Below are 14,910 nucleotides of genomic sequence, written 5' to 3' on the forward strand. Positions count from 1 at the left end.
ACCTGCCAGGGTTGTGCTCTCCCTAGCAAAGGCTGTTCTCACATGTGCAGTGAGGAAGGAAATTGCAAATTAATCTTTATTTCCATCTTGGAAGAAAATCTTAATTCTCTGCATTGAAATGATCCTCGTCATCCAAGAGAATCAATTATGGGCTTTAATTACAGTTGCTGCTGGCCAATCAGGGCACAGCAGCTGGGCGCCAGGCACCAGGGCCTCTAGCCCTCTGCTCAGGCCTCTATCTGCCTCTGCCCCTCTGTCTCACTCTCTCTCTGTTTCCCAGCCAGCTCCAGGCTCAGGGATGGCCCCAGGCCTTCTCTTGCTGTCTATCTCGGCCCCAGAGCAGCAGCTTTGAGGAGTGGGAGCTGAGGGTGGGCTGGGGGGGCGGGTTGTGTGCAGGACAGCCACACAGAACTGCCAAGATCACATGACCTTCTGGAAGTGGGGGCCGACAGCTATGAGCAAAGAGACGCCTGTCTGATCCTCCTTACTCTGCAAGCCTCTGAGCACGACTCAACTTCTCCTCTGTCCCCCTCCTGTCTGTGGAGGAGTTGGTATAGTCTCTGGACACACAAAATCAAAACAGAAAAGGAAAGCTGTGGTGCCCCTGGCCCTCCTCTGCCCTCGCTGGCCTTCCCGTGGTGTGTTTGGAGGCTGTCCTTGCATACCTCTCCCTGTGTGGTTTAACATGGACACCTGCCCTCACAAAGCACCGCCGACAGCTCTGCGGCGTCTCCTCTGCATGTCTGGGTCCTTGTGCAACTGCAGTCACCTGCTCCCAGGAGGGACCCGGAGCACACCTCCCGGGCCTGCGGCTTGGCCTTTCATTGGGGAGCCCAAGGACAGAGGGGTTGCCTGATTCTGAGCCAACTGGTTTTTTGGAGTTCCCTGGAGGCGGTCATACTATTGGGTCCCCATTTCCCGAAGGTGGGGTGACCCTGACAGGTTTTTGTGGTGAGCATGCTAGCCTCCCTCACGTTGGGTGGCTTTGTAGAGTGACAGCTGCAGTGAGGGCCGGGGTAAGACAAGATGGTCCTGTAGCTGGATCAGGGCAGGAGGTACAGGGGTACACATGTGCCCTCAATAGTGCTTAGAGCAGGGTCCTTCCTGGCAGGACCATGGGCCAGGGAGGACAGGGGAAGTGGGGGTGTGAGCATATGGCCGAGGCAGTGGGGGCGTCTCTAGCTTGGAATTGGCTCTACGAGGAGCAGACGAGCAGGCCAAGTGCCCAAGTGTGAATGGATTGTGGTGCTGAGGTCAAGAGGAGGGGCTGTGCCCTGGCCCTGGCCATGAACGTTACTAGGGACTGGGTTATGCTGGAACTGTTCCCACCCACGGGGACGTGTGCCATGGCAGGGGCCCAACAGCCCCTGAGGGCTTTGAGGTGTGGGGTGCCCAGCCTGTGTACAGAGCTGTGCCAGCACTGGGTGTAGCCATCAGGAGATGGACCGCAAGCCCCACCTATGTGGCTCACGACAGAGGGGGCATGCCAGCTGGGAGAGGAGCAGGTGGTGGACTGCTCGGTGGGGTACAGGTGACAGCAGTGAGAATGTTGGAGCCAGGAGGGTGGGAGGCATCACGGGAGGGGGCTGAGGGACAAAGGCAGCATGTGCAAAGGCCCTGGGGGTCAGGGAGTGAGGTGGAGGCTGCTGTGGCTGGAGCAGGTGGCAGGGGGAGGAGTTTGCAGGCCCTGGGCAGGTCATGCGGGCCCTTGGGGGTCATGAAAGGATTTTGGTTTCTGTCCTGAGGGAGGTGGGGGCCTTACGAGGATGTGTGGCTGCTGAGAGAGAAGGTCAGACAGGTCTGGACAGATCCCAGGCTGTGTGGACAGCAGGTTGCAGGGGCCAGAGCAAGGGGGAGGTGACCCAGAGGGTCCCAGTGCCATGGGTAGTGTCTGGTCAGGCTGGTGGCCTCAGATGTAGGGTGTCAGGTGCGGTATAAATTGTGGGTAGGAGGACTTGGCTCAAGGTGATGGTCAGAAATTGGCAACAAACTATTCTTTTCTCAGTGTGAAACTTGTCATTTTAGAGGGCTGGTGACACGTTAGACATGTTAAGCTGTTTGGAGGCCGGCCTGAGCAGCTGGTGTGGAGGGAGGCTGTATGGCTGAGCATAGGATGGCTGGTATGATGGGAGGGCATGAAAGGGGCATCCCATGAGGCAGAGTGTGTGGGGGGGCACTGGCAGAGGAGGCAGCGGTGAGAGCCACCCTGGGAAGTCCTTGCTGCTCCTCCTGAGGTGTGGGTCTCAGGTAGGCCTGGGTCCAGGGCTTGGCCGGTGCTGCCAGCTGTGGCTCCCTTCACGCCTCCCTGGGGCTTCCCTAGCATGGCCGCCACTCCCTGCCAGTGACAAGATGGCCGCACCACCGGCTCTGCAGCTCAAGCCGGAAGAAGGCCTTGTTCCCGTTCGTTTTCACTAGAACCCAGGGACACTCGGGGACCCTGCACCTGTGCTTGTGGGGAGTGGAGCCAGCAAGTCCAGGGCTCCTGCACCTGTGACCTGCTCAGGCTGAGTGGACCTGATGGATCCTGGACAGGGACAGGGCAGGTGTGGAGTGGGGGAGAGGCTGGCAGAGCAGGGTGCCCCAAGCAGCCCCTGTCTATAGCTAGTCGAGCTGATGGGGTACTGGTAGTGGGCGAGGGTGGCTTGGCCCTCCCTCAGCTCACGCGCCTCGGAGAGGGTTGGGTGGGCTCTGCCGAGAATTGCTGCCTTGGTGTTTCCACCCAAGGTGGGCTTTCCCCAGCTGGTCTCCCCGCCAGCTCACTTCCGGCCACCGGGAGATGCTTGTCTGTGTTATCAGGGGTGCTGTGACTCTGACAAACGTCTCTGCTTATCAGCAGCCTGCCCGGCTGTCCGTGGGGGTGGCCCTGCCCACATGTCCGTGCTGTGCCCGGACCCCCCCAGTAGCACCCCACAGGGCCTGGGCTGCTCCCTTCAAGCCTACATTGGCAGTGGGCTCTTCTCCACCTGGCAGGGGGCAGGGCAGAGAATCAACCACACCACTGCCTCAGTTTCCCCACTGAGCACTTCGGGGAGGCAGGGATCCCCAGAACTGCTCCTCTCCCCTAGGGATACCATGTGGGTTGGGGAGAACTGGGCTGCCTTCCCTGGCCTGGAGCCCTTCCTAGGGGAAGCAGGCACCTTCCTCTGGACATAGGTTCTCCTGCCCTGCCCCGGCCAGCATGGAGTCAGTGTGAGGGGACCCCAAAGCCAGAGAGGTGCAGGGCTGGGCTGAGGTCCTCCCAAGAGAGGCAGACCCCAGAAGGCACCCTTCCAAGTTGGAGTAGCAGGGAGGTAGAGGCCTGGAGAAGTTGGGGTCCAAGCTGGGCTATCCTCTCCACACTAGTGAGCCCCGAGAACTGCCTAGACGCTGCTGCCCATCTCATCAGTTGCTCATCTCTTCCTGTCACACTCTGGGCCCACCAAGTCCCACCTGACACCCACACCCTTTTCCTGGGGCCCCACTCACTTCCTCTTCCTGGGATTGGCATCCATAGTCCCTTGGGCATCACTGACACCCACCTGGGGCACCTGGTTTCCCAGCTTCCCCCAGCCCCTCTGCTGCTGTTGGGCCTCTTGGGGGCTGGTTTTAGTTGCTCCCTATGCTCTCTCACTGGCCCTGCGTTCCCTTCACTGCATTCATGCTACGGGCTGACGACCCCTAGCTGTCCACAGCCCAGATCTGACACACAGGCTGCCCAGCCTCCTTGCAGCCCAGCTCCCTGCAGTCCCAGCTAGCCCTCTCTGCCTGCTGGGTTATCTGCTGTGTTCCGCGCAGGGGACTGGCTGGCCTTCTGGGATCCCTCATTCAGTGCCAAGGCTTGTGGGTTCCACCCTAAACATTGCAGTCATCTGCCTCCTCATCGTCTCAGCTGACGTCAGCCCTGGATCAGTTTTCAGGGTTTCCCCAGACCCCGGGGGCTTCGGCCTCCGCTGCTGGCCACTGCCTCCCCCTCTCCTTTGACAGGTGTCCTGTGGCAGCCATGACGATGCTGTTAGTGATGATGCTGCTGACAGTAGTGGTGATGGTGGAGAAATCCTGGAGGCTAGTGGTGGTGGTGATGCTGGGCACCTGTGAGGTGGTGATGACCAGTGGTGGCTATCCCAGCTGGGGGGCCGGGATTAGAACTGCCATGGCCAAGTCCTATTTGGGGAGTGAACTGCAAGGGGCAGCCCAGGTTAGAAACTGGTCCCCATGGTTTGCTTTAGGCCGCAGCTCTGGAACCTCTGGGAAATCTGAGCTTCCAGGGTCTCCATGTGGGAGCAGCCTGGTAACTCTTGCCCCTCTGCCCAGAAGCCCACATCTGCTACTCCCAGCCCCAGAGGAGGTTTAGGAGACAGCCCGGGAGGCCCAGCAGGGTGTGACGGGGTGCAGGCACTGGGAGGAAAGGGCAGGGGAGAGCTCACCAGAGCCCGCTGGCCCCCTCTGAAGGTGAGGGGCTCCCCATCTACCCTTATCTGCAGCCGCCCAAGGGGGGGATCTCAGCAGTGGGACCTTGGGTTTTGGGGTGTGGCTGGTGTAGGGTGAGCTGACCTTGGCTGTAACCCAGGTAGTCTGTGAAGGGACAGAGATGGGCAGGGTGTGGGAGGAGGCAGGGGACTTGTTGAGCTGTAGCCCAGAGACCCCAGCCTTCTGCTGCTAGGACAGGAGGTGCCAGCCCGGGGCCCCTCACTTAAGGGTCTGATGGGACCCACCCTGGGGAAGCAGCCTCTTTCTTCACCACATGGGTACCCTCAGCACCCTGGGGTGACCTTGTGGGATGCTGTTGGGGGTGTCTCTCAAGGGCTGAGATGCGTCTGGCCTAGTCCCCCCTCCATGGTGGGGCCTTTTCGGGGGCTGCAGTTACTGCATGGGAAGCAGCCATTTCTCTCCCCCAGCACTGTAGGAGATGGGTGTGATTGAGCAACACCTTAGCCGGGCAGAGAGCCCCAGGGCCAGGGCCACATGACCGCTGACCTGCGGGCTGGCTGGGTGGGCCCAGGGCAGTTGGTGGTCACGCTGGCTGTGGGGTCAGGGACACCGGCCACCCTCCCCTCTGCCTTCTGCTCAGGCTGTGAGGCAGGGTGGGGGTGGGGTAGTTCTGTCCTTGCGACCAGCACCCAGTGTCCATGGATGCCTCCAGGATTGCGTGCTTTTCTCAAATGTGTCCCACTGGGGTTCTACCCAGATCTGCTGAGTGTGTTCATTCTCCGCCAGGCCTTGGTCCAGATTGTCCCTGCCTCTGCTGCCACGTTCTGTCACACTGCCTACTAGCCCGGGTCTTCTCCAGCCCCGCTCTGCCAAGCTCCCTCTCCCCTGTCCACCTCTAGCACCTGCAACTTAGGAAGCACTGGGAGCGGGAGGGTCTCTTGAAGCCCCTTGCCCCTCCATACCTGTGCCCTTCATGGGCTTCCTATACTCTGTGGGTGCTGTCAAGACCCCTGGGGCCCATGAGGGCCCGTCTCCTCCTCCTTTGCAGAAGGAACGTTCCCTTCCTTGCCACCCACCCTTCCCCAGCCACCGTGGTGCTGGTGCTGGCAGAGCTGCTAATTAATGGCTCAATGCAGTTATCAGTCAAGCGCTAATTACTCTTTTTAATCAGGGTTGACTGTGTGGAGGTTCCTGGAGGCGCAGTGGGGTGGGGGTGGAGGGACTGGGGATCCAGGTGTCACCCCTGCTCAGGCTGGCAGGCCCTGGGGCGCCCGGAGCCCAAGCCCAGGCTCCTGCCCTTCCCCCTCCTGACACACTCCCAGACACCTGGAGCCGCCTCATAGGTCGAGGCTGTTCCTTACCCTGGTCAGGGCACAGGGGAGACCCAGGCTGAGCAAGGAGCTGGGGGACCAGCCTGCCTTGGTCTCTGGAAGGGGGCTTGGCACTGCTCAGCTGTACATGGAGGCTGCCCAGGGGCTTGGGGAGCAAGGTGAGTTCCACAGGAGGGAGAATGGGTGATGAGCCCTGCTCCCATCCTGTCAGGTCCTGCGTGCACCGGGCACATGTGTGCCAGCTCCCTGTGCCCCCCAGGGCCATGTGCACACAGCAAAGTCACACATGCTGATAGCCCAGCCCTCCTGGTGCCCACAGAGTCTGCACAGCCATGCTGCCCGAGAGCCGCAGCCACGCCACAGCCGTACCGCCAGTCATCGCTAGACCCCATGCGCGCAAGCGGGCAGCCAGGGCAGGGGCCTGGGAGAACAGAAGCTGCCCCTTCTCCTGGCGGGCCCCCAGGGCTTCCCGTTTACGAGACGTTATCTATCAAAAATATATTAACCCAGAAGCCTGTTTCCATCAGCGTCTCGATTCCAGGGACATTTCCAGATAAGCCTTATCTCGTTGCTGGTGCATTAGCCCTGCTGGTGGGGGGGGGCCTGCCAATCATAGCCAGCCACCCCCCTGCCCAGCTTGTGGCAGGGTGCCTGGCCATGACTTCATTCCCCGTGGTCCCCTGCACCCACTCGAGCCCCTGCTCAGAGCAGGGCCCTGGAGGGCACCTCTTTGCCAAGGACACACCAAGGCACTGTGGGGCATCATGCAGAATTGGAATTCAATCCTAGTTGCACTGGGAGGAGCTGGCTATGGCCAGCTGAACTCCAGCCCCTGTCCACTCCCCCAGCTGAGCAGACAAAATGAGCTGGGCCACACGGCTCTTTCCATAAACCAGGGTGCCAGGAGCCAGTGAAGGGGTCATGCATATCCATGTTTTGGCCCAGCCAGACTTGGGTGTTGGCTCCCACAACTGGCCCTGGGTGGGCTCCCCTTGGCAGGCTGTGTGCCTCGGCCTGACCCTCCTATGGGCACTCGGGTTTCCCCCGATGCCAGGCCCGATAGAGCCTCTCCTGGGGCCTCCTCCAGCCACACCGGCAGGCCACGCGAGGGCTGCTGGGGCCTCTGCAGGGAACATGGCGGGGACGAGACTGTGTCTGGCAAGTCTGGCGCCTCCAGAGCAGCCCTGGGGAGCAGTTGCATTTCTTCCCATTTCACACATGGAGACACTGAGGCGCAAGGTAAGGGACCTGCCCAGGCTCCCACAACGGGGAGGGCCAGGGCCAGGGCCTGGGCTTGGGCTCCCAGGTCCACTGCATACCTGCTTGGCCCTGAGTCGGACGCCACCACTGACCACCCATCAACTGTCATCCTGGCTCCGCGGGTCATGTGGCCCCTCATTTGGAGAGGGACAGTAATGGACTCAAGGTCACACAGCTGTATGGGGCAGGATGTGAGGCTGAGCCCAGGGCAGTATGATACTCCACTTCATAGGGACCCTGAGAGGGTCAGCCTCACACCTGTGGCCCAGCTGGGGGGACCAAGGCTCATCATGGTCCAGCCCCATATTGAGCATGCCCAAACATGAAGGTTCCTTTACCTAAGGGGCAGGAATTGTTCCAGACCCAGTTCAGCCCTAGTCAGTAGTCTCGGTGGCTAGGCTGGCCAGCACAGGGCCTTTCTGCTCTCTGGGAGCTGCCAGTGTGGTCTACGTGGCCTGGGGCCCTCACCCACAGCCTTGCCTGCTCCCTTGGGGCAGCCCAGCAGGCGGGCAGAGGAGAGCCTAGCGGGAAGGCAGGTCGGCTGTCTCTTGGGCAAAGTGTCGCCAGTTAAGTACTGCTTTCCTGGAGGAGTGTAAGTCTGCCAGGGCTGGAAGGGGCTGACAAGGAGGACACAGGTATCCGGGGTGCTGGACGTGGCTGCTGGGAGTTGAGGGCAGGGGTCTTTTTGGGAGCTAGTGACAGGCAGAGAACAGCCATGCAATGCTGGCTGCTGCAGAGGCAACTGCAGCAGCTGCCTCTGCCGCACACTGCTCGCGGCCCCTCCACCTTCATTTCCAGCCCAAGGTATAACCTGACAGAAGCACGGGGACTGAGATGGGACTTGGGGGCTGGGCCAGAGTCCCTGGCCATGAAGCCCAGCTCTGTCTGTCCCTGCTCTCAGTGCTGGCCATGGCCTGAGGCCAGGCACGGAGGTGAACGGTGGCCAGGTCGGCTGCTGCCGCTTGGCTCTGCAAGCAGGGGGACAGGCTCTGCTGCTGGTGTATTTAATTAGGGGCCTCCTGGCTCCCTGGCCACCACACACAGGGACGCCGTGTTCCACGGCGACGGCGCTCGCTTTTCCTCTCTGCCTTCAGCTCTGGGGCTTAACAGCCCTAAGTCATTTGATCGCAACCTGCCTCTGTTAATATTTTTAATGCCATTTTTGCAAATTAAAGCATAATGCGCCGATTACCGGGATAAAAGGGAGGCCTCTGTGTCCGTCTGGAGGCAAATCAAGGAACGCCTGCACATCTGTTCCCACCCGCAAACGTCTCTAAAAGCTCTGATTTCTCCACAATCGGGCGGTTCTGCTGTTTCACCCTTTGCTGAGTGCCCACAGCTCTGAGCCGCGGGTGTCTGTGGGTACAGGCCAGGATAGAGCTGGACACCCACCAGGCAGCCCATCACTTTGGGCACTGCCAGCACTGTGGGGTGTGGGTAGTTCCGCACTTGAGGGAAGGGTCCAGGGATTTCTGGAGTTGGCAGGGAGGAGCATCTTGCTCCTAGCCCCCAGCCCCCCTGGAAGCCCAGGACTCCCCAGAAGCTACCAGGGTGGGTCTAGGAAGCCAGCCTAGCCCAGTCCTGCTCTGCAGAAACCCTGGAGATAGAACTGTGGTGGTCAATGGCCCCACGAAACCACAGAGTGAGACCAGCAGAGTGGGCTGGGGCCACGGGACATTTATTAGATGCTGCCAAGTACCTGCCCACCTGGGGGCATGGGCCAAGTGTGGCCCCAGATGGCTGATAGCTGGGACAGCCTGGGAGACAGAATTGGCTGTCACTGGTCCAGGCCCTTTCCTAGCTGGGCCTGGCTGCTGCCCTGGCTGAGACAGTGGACTGGCAGACCCTCCTGGCGCTGAACGAGGACACCATCCCCCATGCCCTGGCTTCTCACCAAGCACTCAGATGCCTGCAAGATCACGCTGAGAGCCTGAGGGAGGTTGAGGCACATCTGGTCGGGCATTCGGCACTGCAGCGTGGTGTGGGCCTCAGCAAGGCAGGGCAGGTCAGGGTGATTGGACCATGCGCTTGTGGGTGTCGAAGACGTAGCGCTTGAAAGACAGGTTGAGTGCCACGTGCTGCGTGGGCTCCGGTCGCTCGGTACCCTCCTCCTGTGGGGCGGCCTCCCCACGGCCCGCCCGCCCCCGCTTCTTCACAGCTGCAGTCAGGATCTTCTTGGTCTCTGGGCTGAGGCCGCCTACAAGGCACAGAGGAAAGCCCGTTACTCCACCACCCCACGCAGGCACCGATTCCCTTCCTCCCCACGGCCCAGCTCAGTGACATCCTATATACCCCAGCCTGAGGTCAGTGTCACACTGGGGGCCTTGGGGGCTTGCCCAGCCAGGAGGGAACTCACAGGCCCCAACAGTGTGGTGAGACAGTTCAAGGCCCCACGGCAAGCTAGGAAGAGCCAGGATTTAAACTCAGCAGTTCTGGCTTTGGCCCTGCCCATTCTGCCAGGCTGCAGACCCGCCTTTGTGCGGATCCTGACACTTGGGTTCTGCCAGCTCTGGAGCTCTGGGTGCTGGGGGATGTGAGATGGAGTCTGGACGTACCCCACTCATGGTGTCAGCTGGGGATGGTGGCCTGGCCTCCTCTCGGTGGAAGAAGGGAGCTGCGGCTATCTCAAAGCCTGGTTCCCTGGGCTGATGCTGACAGATCCGGAGGCCAGCTGCCCACTACCTGCCTGCCTGCCAGGGAAGTGTGTGACCCCGGTCTGAGGGTTCTGTACCCTGTGTGGCTGTTCTCCCTGGGGCCTGGTGACCTTGGCCCCACAGGCTCCACAGCCGCAGTTTGGTGGATGGGCCTCAGGCATGGGGAGGGCCCCGGGCCAGGCCTTCTGAGTGAGTGCCAGGCAGCAGGTATCTGCATCCCTACATCAGAGCCCCGGGCTGCCCTCTGCAAACAGAGAAGGTGGCTGGCACCAGACCCTGACGAATGGCCTGGGCGGTGTGTCTCCCTCTGGTGCCAGGAGGTCTGACGGCACGTCTGGGGGACAGGTGTGGCCCAATCAGCGGCCCATCTAGTCCTCATTGGCTCTCGTTACACACAATGCATACCTTGCTGCCGGAGGCCGGCAGAGGCGGAAAATCTATCTGGTGCGGGCGAATACGTGGGCCTCTAATTGCTCTTTGGACAAGACCAGGTTGCTCACCTCTGCTCCATTATTAGTGGCCCGGAGAGCAAGCTCAGAAGGCTAGGCCAGTGTCACCGGGAGCTGCCCACTCCCCCAGGGGCTGTTAAAGTGAGTGTATGGTGTAAGAGCGGAGAGCAGGAGCTCCCCCAGGTGCTGGGTGTTGGGAGCTGGGAGCTGCTACCTCCTCAGAGTCAGAGACCTGGTGGTGTGGGGTCCAGGGTCAGGCCAGAAAGCAGTGCAGGACATGGGGACAAATGGCAGGGAACCTGCAGACCAGGGCTTGGCTGCCACGCAGTCTACTGGCCTGAAAGGGAGCAAGGGCAACATTGTTGCAGCACTGTGAGGGATTCGTGAAGCTGTCTGAGCTTCCTGCCAATGCACAGCCTGGCAGGCAGCAGATGAAGGCTCAAGCGGCTGTGGGGGATACAGACTGAGTTTTCGGTTCCTAGCTGCAGCCTTGTCCAGACTGGACTGTTGCGGGCACCTGCCGGAGCAAACCAGCAAATGGAAGACCTCTGTGTCTCTTTGTCTTTCAAATAAATTAAATCAAAATATGAATAACATGTTAAAATATGAATAACATGCTAAAAAGCATAGGAAGAAGGGGCTGATGGCACCAAGTCAGCAAGGGAGCTCCAGCGGCCTGGGGAACCAAGGAGACGGCTGCATGAGACCAGCCTGGAGGTGGCTGCTGTGGCTGTGCCCCAGCTTCCCTGAGACCACCGCAGGGAGCTGCCAGGGAGACTGCCAAGGAGAGGGCCGTGCGTGACCAGTCCAGAGGGTGGCTGCTGTGGCTGTGCCCTGGCCTCCCTGAGACCACCACAGGGAGCTGCCGGGGAGACCACTGCAGGGGCTAACCTGAGATCCCTGTGGGCGAGGCAGGCAGTCATGAGCTAAGTGCCAACTTGCCTGGCACCCATGTCCTGCGGGTCCTGGGCCTGCCCTGCTGCCCTCCACTCTCCTGGACCTAGTTCTGAGGCACTCCAGGACCCCACAGAGTCCTGCTGGGCCCATGTTGCCAGGGCACTGCAGCCCTGTGCCTCCCTGCACATCAGCCTCCCGCAATGAGGCCACCTCCTTCAAGGCATTGTCCAAATGTCAGCTCCTGGTGACTTTCATGACCACCTGGCTTAAACCCACTCCCAACCCCGGGGTTCTGTCCTGTTTATTCCCATTGCACTACCCCCCATACCATTTACAACAGTTTGTAGCGTCCCTGGTGAAATGACAAGTTCTAATACGGCAGGAGCTGCTGTCAGCCTGTTCATGGTTATAACCCACCACCTATGGCGACCCTGGCTTCTAGCAGCTGCTCAAAAATCCCTATATGAACAAGTGAGCAGCTGAGGCAGCACACCTCTCTCTGCTTTTCCCAGAACCTCCAGAGCAGGTGCGTAAGCACTGGCTGGTGACAGCCCAAGGGGTAAAAGCTCCCAGAAGATCCCAGTGTGAACTGAGACACCCACCTCCAGGGCGTGATCCAATAGGCTATTTGGGCCGTGCATGGGACTGCCAGCGCAGCCTGGCAGAGGTAACCCTCAACACTGCCATGAACAAGAGCAAGCAGCTGGGCTGAGGTCCCGGGGCCGTTCTGAGGGCAAGGTGGAACCACTGAGGCTGCAGGATAGAGCACCACATGGGAGGTGGGCAGAGTGACATCTCTAGGCCAGTGGTGGTGGCTTCATGGCCCCTCACATCTGCAAGGAAGAACTTGGGGAAAGCTTGAGGCTGGGATGGGGTCTGAGGTCACAGCAGTGACTGGTCCGCCTCCGTGCCTTCACCCCTGCTGCCCTGAGCCCCGCAGGACCCTTGGGCTTGGTTCTGCCCCTAGGAGAGAGGCTCTCCTTCCCTGGTATTCAAGGTCCTGTGCCAGCCATGTCTGCCTTCCTCTGTGTCTGTCCCCTGCCCCCCAAGCCTCTGCTTCCAGGTCCCAGTGAGCCTAGCCTCTGCACACATGGTTCCCCAGTGCTGGAGAGCTCTGTCCGGGTCTCTCTGGGTGCGGCAGGGTGAGGTTCCTTCAGGGCACCCCCACTGCCATTTTGCCACTGTTTTAGTGCCCATTCTCCCCTGTGGCCCGAGTGGGCCTGGCACTTGAGGGCTCCGGGAGGGAAGTGAAGGGAATATGTACGGATGCTTATTGACACGCAAACACCCAAGTAAGCTCACTCACGCACACACACACACTTATACCATTCTCACAGGGTGTGCTCACACACACACACACTTATACCAGAGTGTGCTCACATGTACATACAGGTGTGCTCACAAGCACCTCCCCCACAAGTATGCTTACATGCACACATCCAGGTTTGTACACACACAGAGGTATGCTCATATGAACACACCCATCATACCAACACACACACATCCAGGTATGATCACACATAACACATTCAGGTGTGCCCACAAACACCCCCCTACACAGGTGTGCTCTCATGCACACACACACACCCAGGTGTGCACGACAGCAGACAATATCCCAAGAGAGTCTTGCTTCTCTGGTGGGAAGACGCCTGTCCAGACATGTGGCTCAGCTCTGACAGCAGGCTGGTCCCTGGGTCCATTACTCAATAGGCCTTGGGGTTTTTAAGTGGCGCTGTCTCACTCTGCTTCCAGCCTAGACCCCAGGCTGTAGACCTTGGGGTGACGCTGCTACTAAGGTTTACCCTGGGGACATACACCCAGGGCTGGCTGGCCCATCTCTCTGTGAACCAGCTCCACACGATGGTCCAGTGGGCTAGAGGCTGCTCCGGCCTCGGCTTGGGCCCGGGGTAATTGAGGAAGATGTGGGAGGCCTCACTGGCCCCTGAGTTGTGGTCACACTGCTGCCCTGAGCTGGCCAGGAAGCTGGCGGATCACATGCAGCTGTAGGTGTTGCTCTCCTGCCAGGGGCCAGGCTGGAAAAGGGGTCTCCACGGGGTGTTGGCTGGGACCCCCCAGTGTGAACTGAGCCTTTGTGAATGGCATGGGGTGAGTGGTCTCCACGGGGTCCACCCAGTTCCTGCCCTGCTGTGCAAGCAGCTGTGGAGGTGGCAGCGGAAGCAGGAGCAGTAAGAGCTGGGACCAGCAGCAGGAGCTCCTTCTGGACTCAGCATCCTGTCAGTGACTGCCAGGCTGGGGAATTTTGTTTCAGGCCTGGCAGCAGGCTGATGGGTTGACGAGCAGGCGGGACTGTCTGGAGGAAGTCACCTCCCTCAGATGGCTGCAGAGTTGCCCAGTGGGCTCCAGTGTCAAGTGCCCACCTGTTCCCCTCTCCCCACCAGGTGTGCAGCTGCCCCGCACAGGCCCTGGGTTCCACGGTGTGCAGGTTGCACCGCTCCCCTGGGAGGGCACTGTGGGGGTCTGGTGGCTACTTCAGGGGTGAGCAGGGAGGAGCTAGAGCTGAGGCCAGGGCCAGGAAGACAAGAGGGAGGAGAGCCAGTCAGGGCAGGTGACTAGAGGGGCTTAGCGCCCCATTCGGCTGAGGACAGAGGCCCCCAGCCCTTTGTCAGGTACATGTTTCTGTGTTCTGTGCTCATCCTGGGGAGGGAAAGCTTTTCCTGTGGTCCTTGCAGAATGGGGTGGCTGCCTCCCGGCTCCTCCTCTTTCCCTCCCTGCTATGGATCCTGTATGTAAACAAAGATGCAATTTGCTTGAAAAAGATAAGGTGATTAAGTTTTTATCAGACCTGGACTCTGCTGTCCCTGCAACAAAAGGAATTAGGGAAGGCGGCAGCAGAACGGGCCCTTCCCAGAACTGTGGCTTGCCGAGGCGCTCTCAAGCGCGCACTCCACAGCGCACGCGGCCCCTTTGATTGGGCGGAAGCGCCGGCAGCAGGCGCCTGGCACCCCCATTTTGATGTCTTAATGTTGCCTAATTCCTCCTTTAATTTGTATTAAGCTTCTTAGCTGCGATGATGAATTCTTCAAAAACAAAAAAGGACCCTTTGCAGAGTCTTTCCCACCCCACGTAAATTGAAATTGCCATGCGGTAGGGCCGCACGGGTGGGAGACTGGCATGGTGGGGGAGGAGGGGAAGTAGTCTCTTAAGGCAAAACACAAAATGGGGCAGAAGCAGACGGGGAATGGCTGGGTCTGAGAATCAGAAGGGGCTACACTGTCAGAGGGGACAGTGGGGCAGGGGTAAGTGGGGTGATCTCATCCTCGTGGAGGGGTCTGAGCCACCCAACGCCATTACTTGTGCTGTGCCCGCCCCATGGCCTCCCATGAGGGGGCTGTGAGGAACCCACCAGGCATAATCCAGGATGGCCAGGGTCTCTCAGTGGGCAGCCTGGGAAGGGATCAGAAGGAGACTTGCTACAGCTCCTGTTCAAGAAAGGCACGGTCCTCCTGCACATGCCAGCTTCCCTCTTGTCATTCTCCCTTGGTGCTGCTGCCAGAGATATTTCTAGGACAAAAACCTGACCACTCATTGTAGCTCAACCACTTACAACCATTCAGGCAGGAGTTGATACTCCTCCAGCGTGCTCCAAATAGGCGACTGTCCATCGTAGGGCCCAGATCTCTGGCTGGCCTCCAAGGTGTGCGCCTGGCCTGGGATACCCACACTGGTCCATCTTGCCAGCTCATTCCTCCCTGGACTCTTGGCTCCTTCGCATAGCTGCCAGGCCCCATGCTACTCAGGCTGAGGCCCTCCTCAGCGCCCTGCGTCCAGTCCCCATCTCCTTAGAGACAGCAAGGAACACTAGTGCGGCTAAGCCCCATGTTCTGTCTGACCTGAGGTGGGCTGGCCCTAAACACTGCTCTCTTCCTAGGGTGCTGGCAAACCAAGGAGCAA

General features: G+C 59.9%; 1 protein-coding gene across 1 annotated transcript in view; it reads right to left on the bottom strand.

The window, feature by feature from the left end:
- Positions 1-8,696: 8,696 nt before the first annotated feature.
- EEFSEC (eukaryotic elongation factor, selenocysteine-tRNA specific) overlaps positions 8,697-14,910 on the bottom strand; it is a 205,900-nt gene continuing 199,686 nt past the window's right edge. Inside the window, exon 7 of the mRNA XM_040995304.1 lies at positions 8,697-9,195. Within this exon, the coding sequence (XP_040851238.1) occupies positions 9,005-9,195 (191 nt within the window). The 3' untranslated portion in view covers positions 8,697-9,004. The remainder of the gene's footprint in view (positions 9,196-14,910) is intronic.

Source organism: Ochotona curzoniae, unplaced genomic scaffold, assembly GCF_017591425.1.
Source record: "Ochotona curzoniae isolate NIBS_2020 unplaced genomic scaffold, NIBS_Ocur_1.0 contig_908, whole genome shotgun sequence".
Taxonomy (NCBI): Eukaryota; Metazoa; Chordata; class Mammalia; order Lagomorpha; family Ochotonidae; genus Ochotona; species Ochotona curzoniae.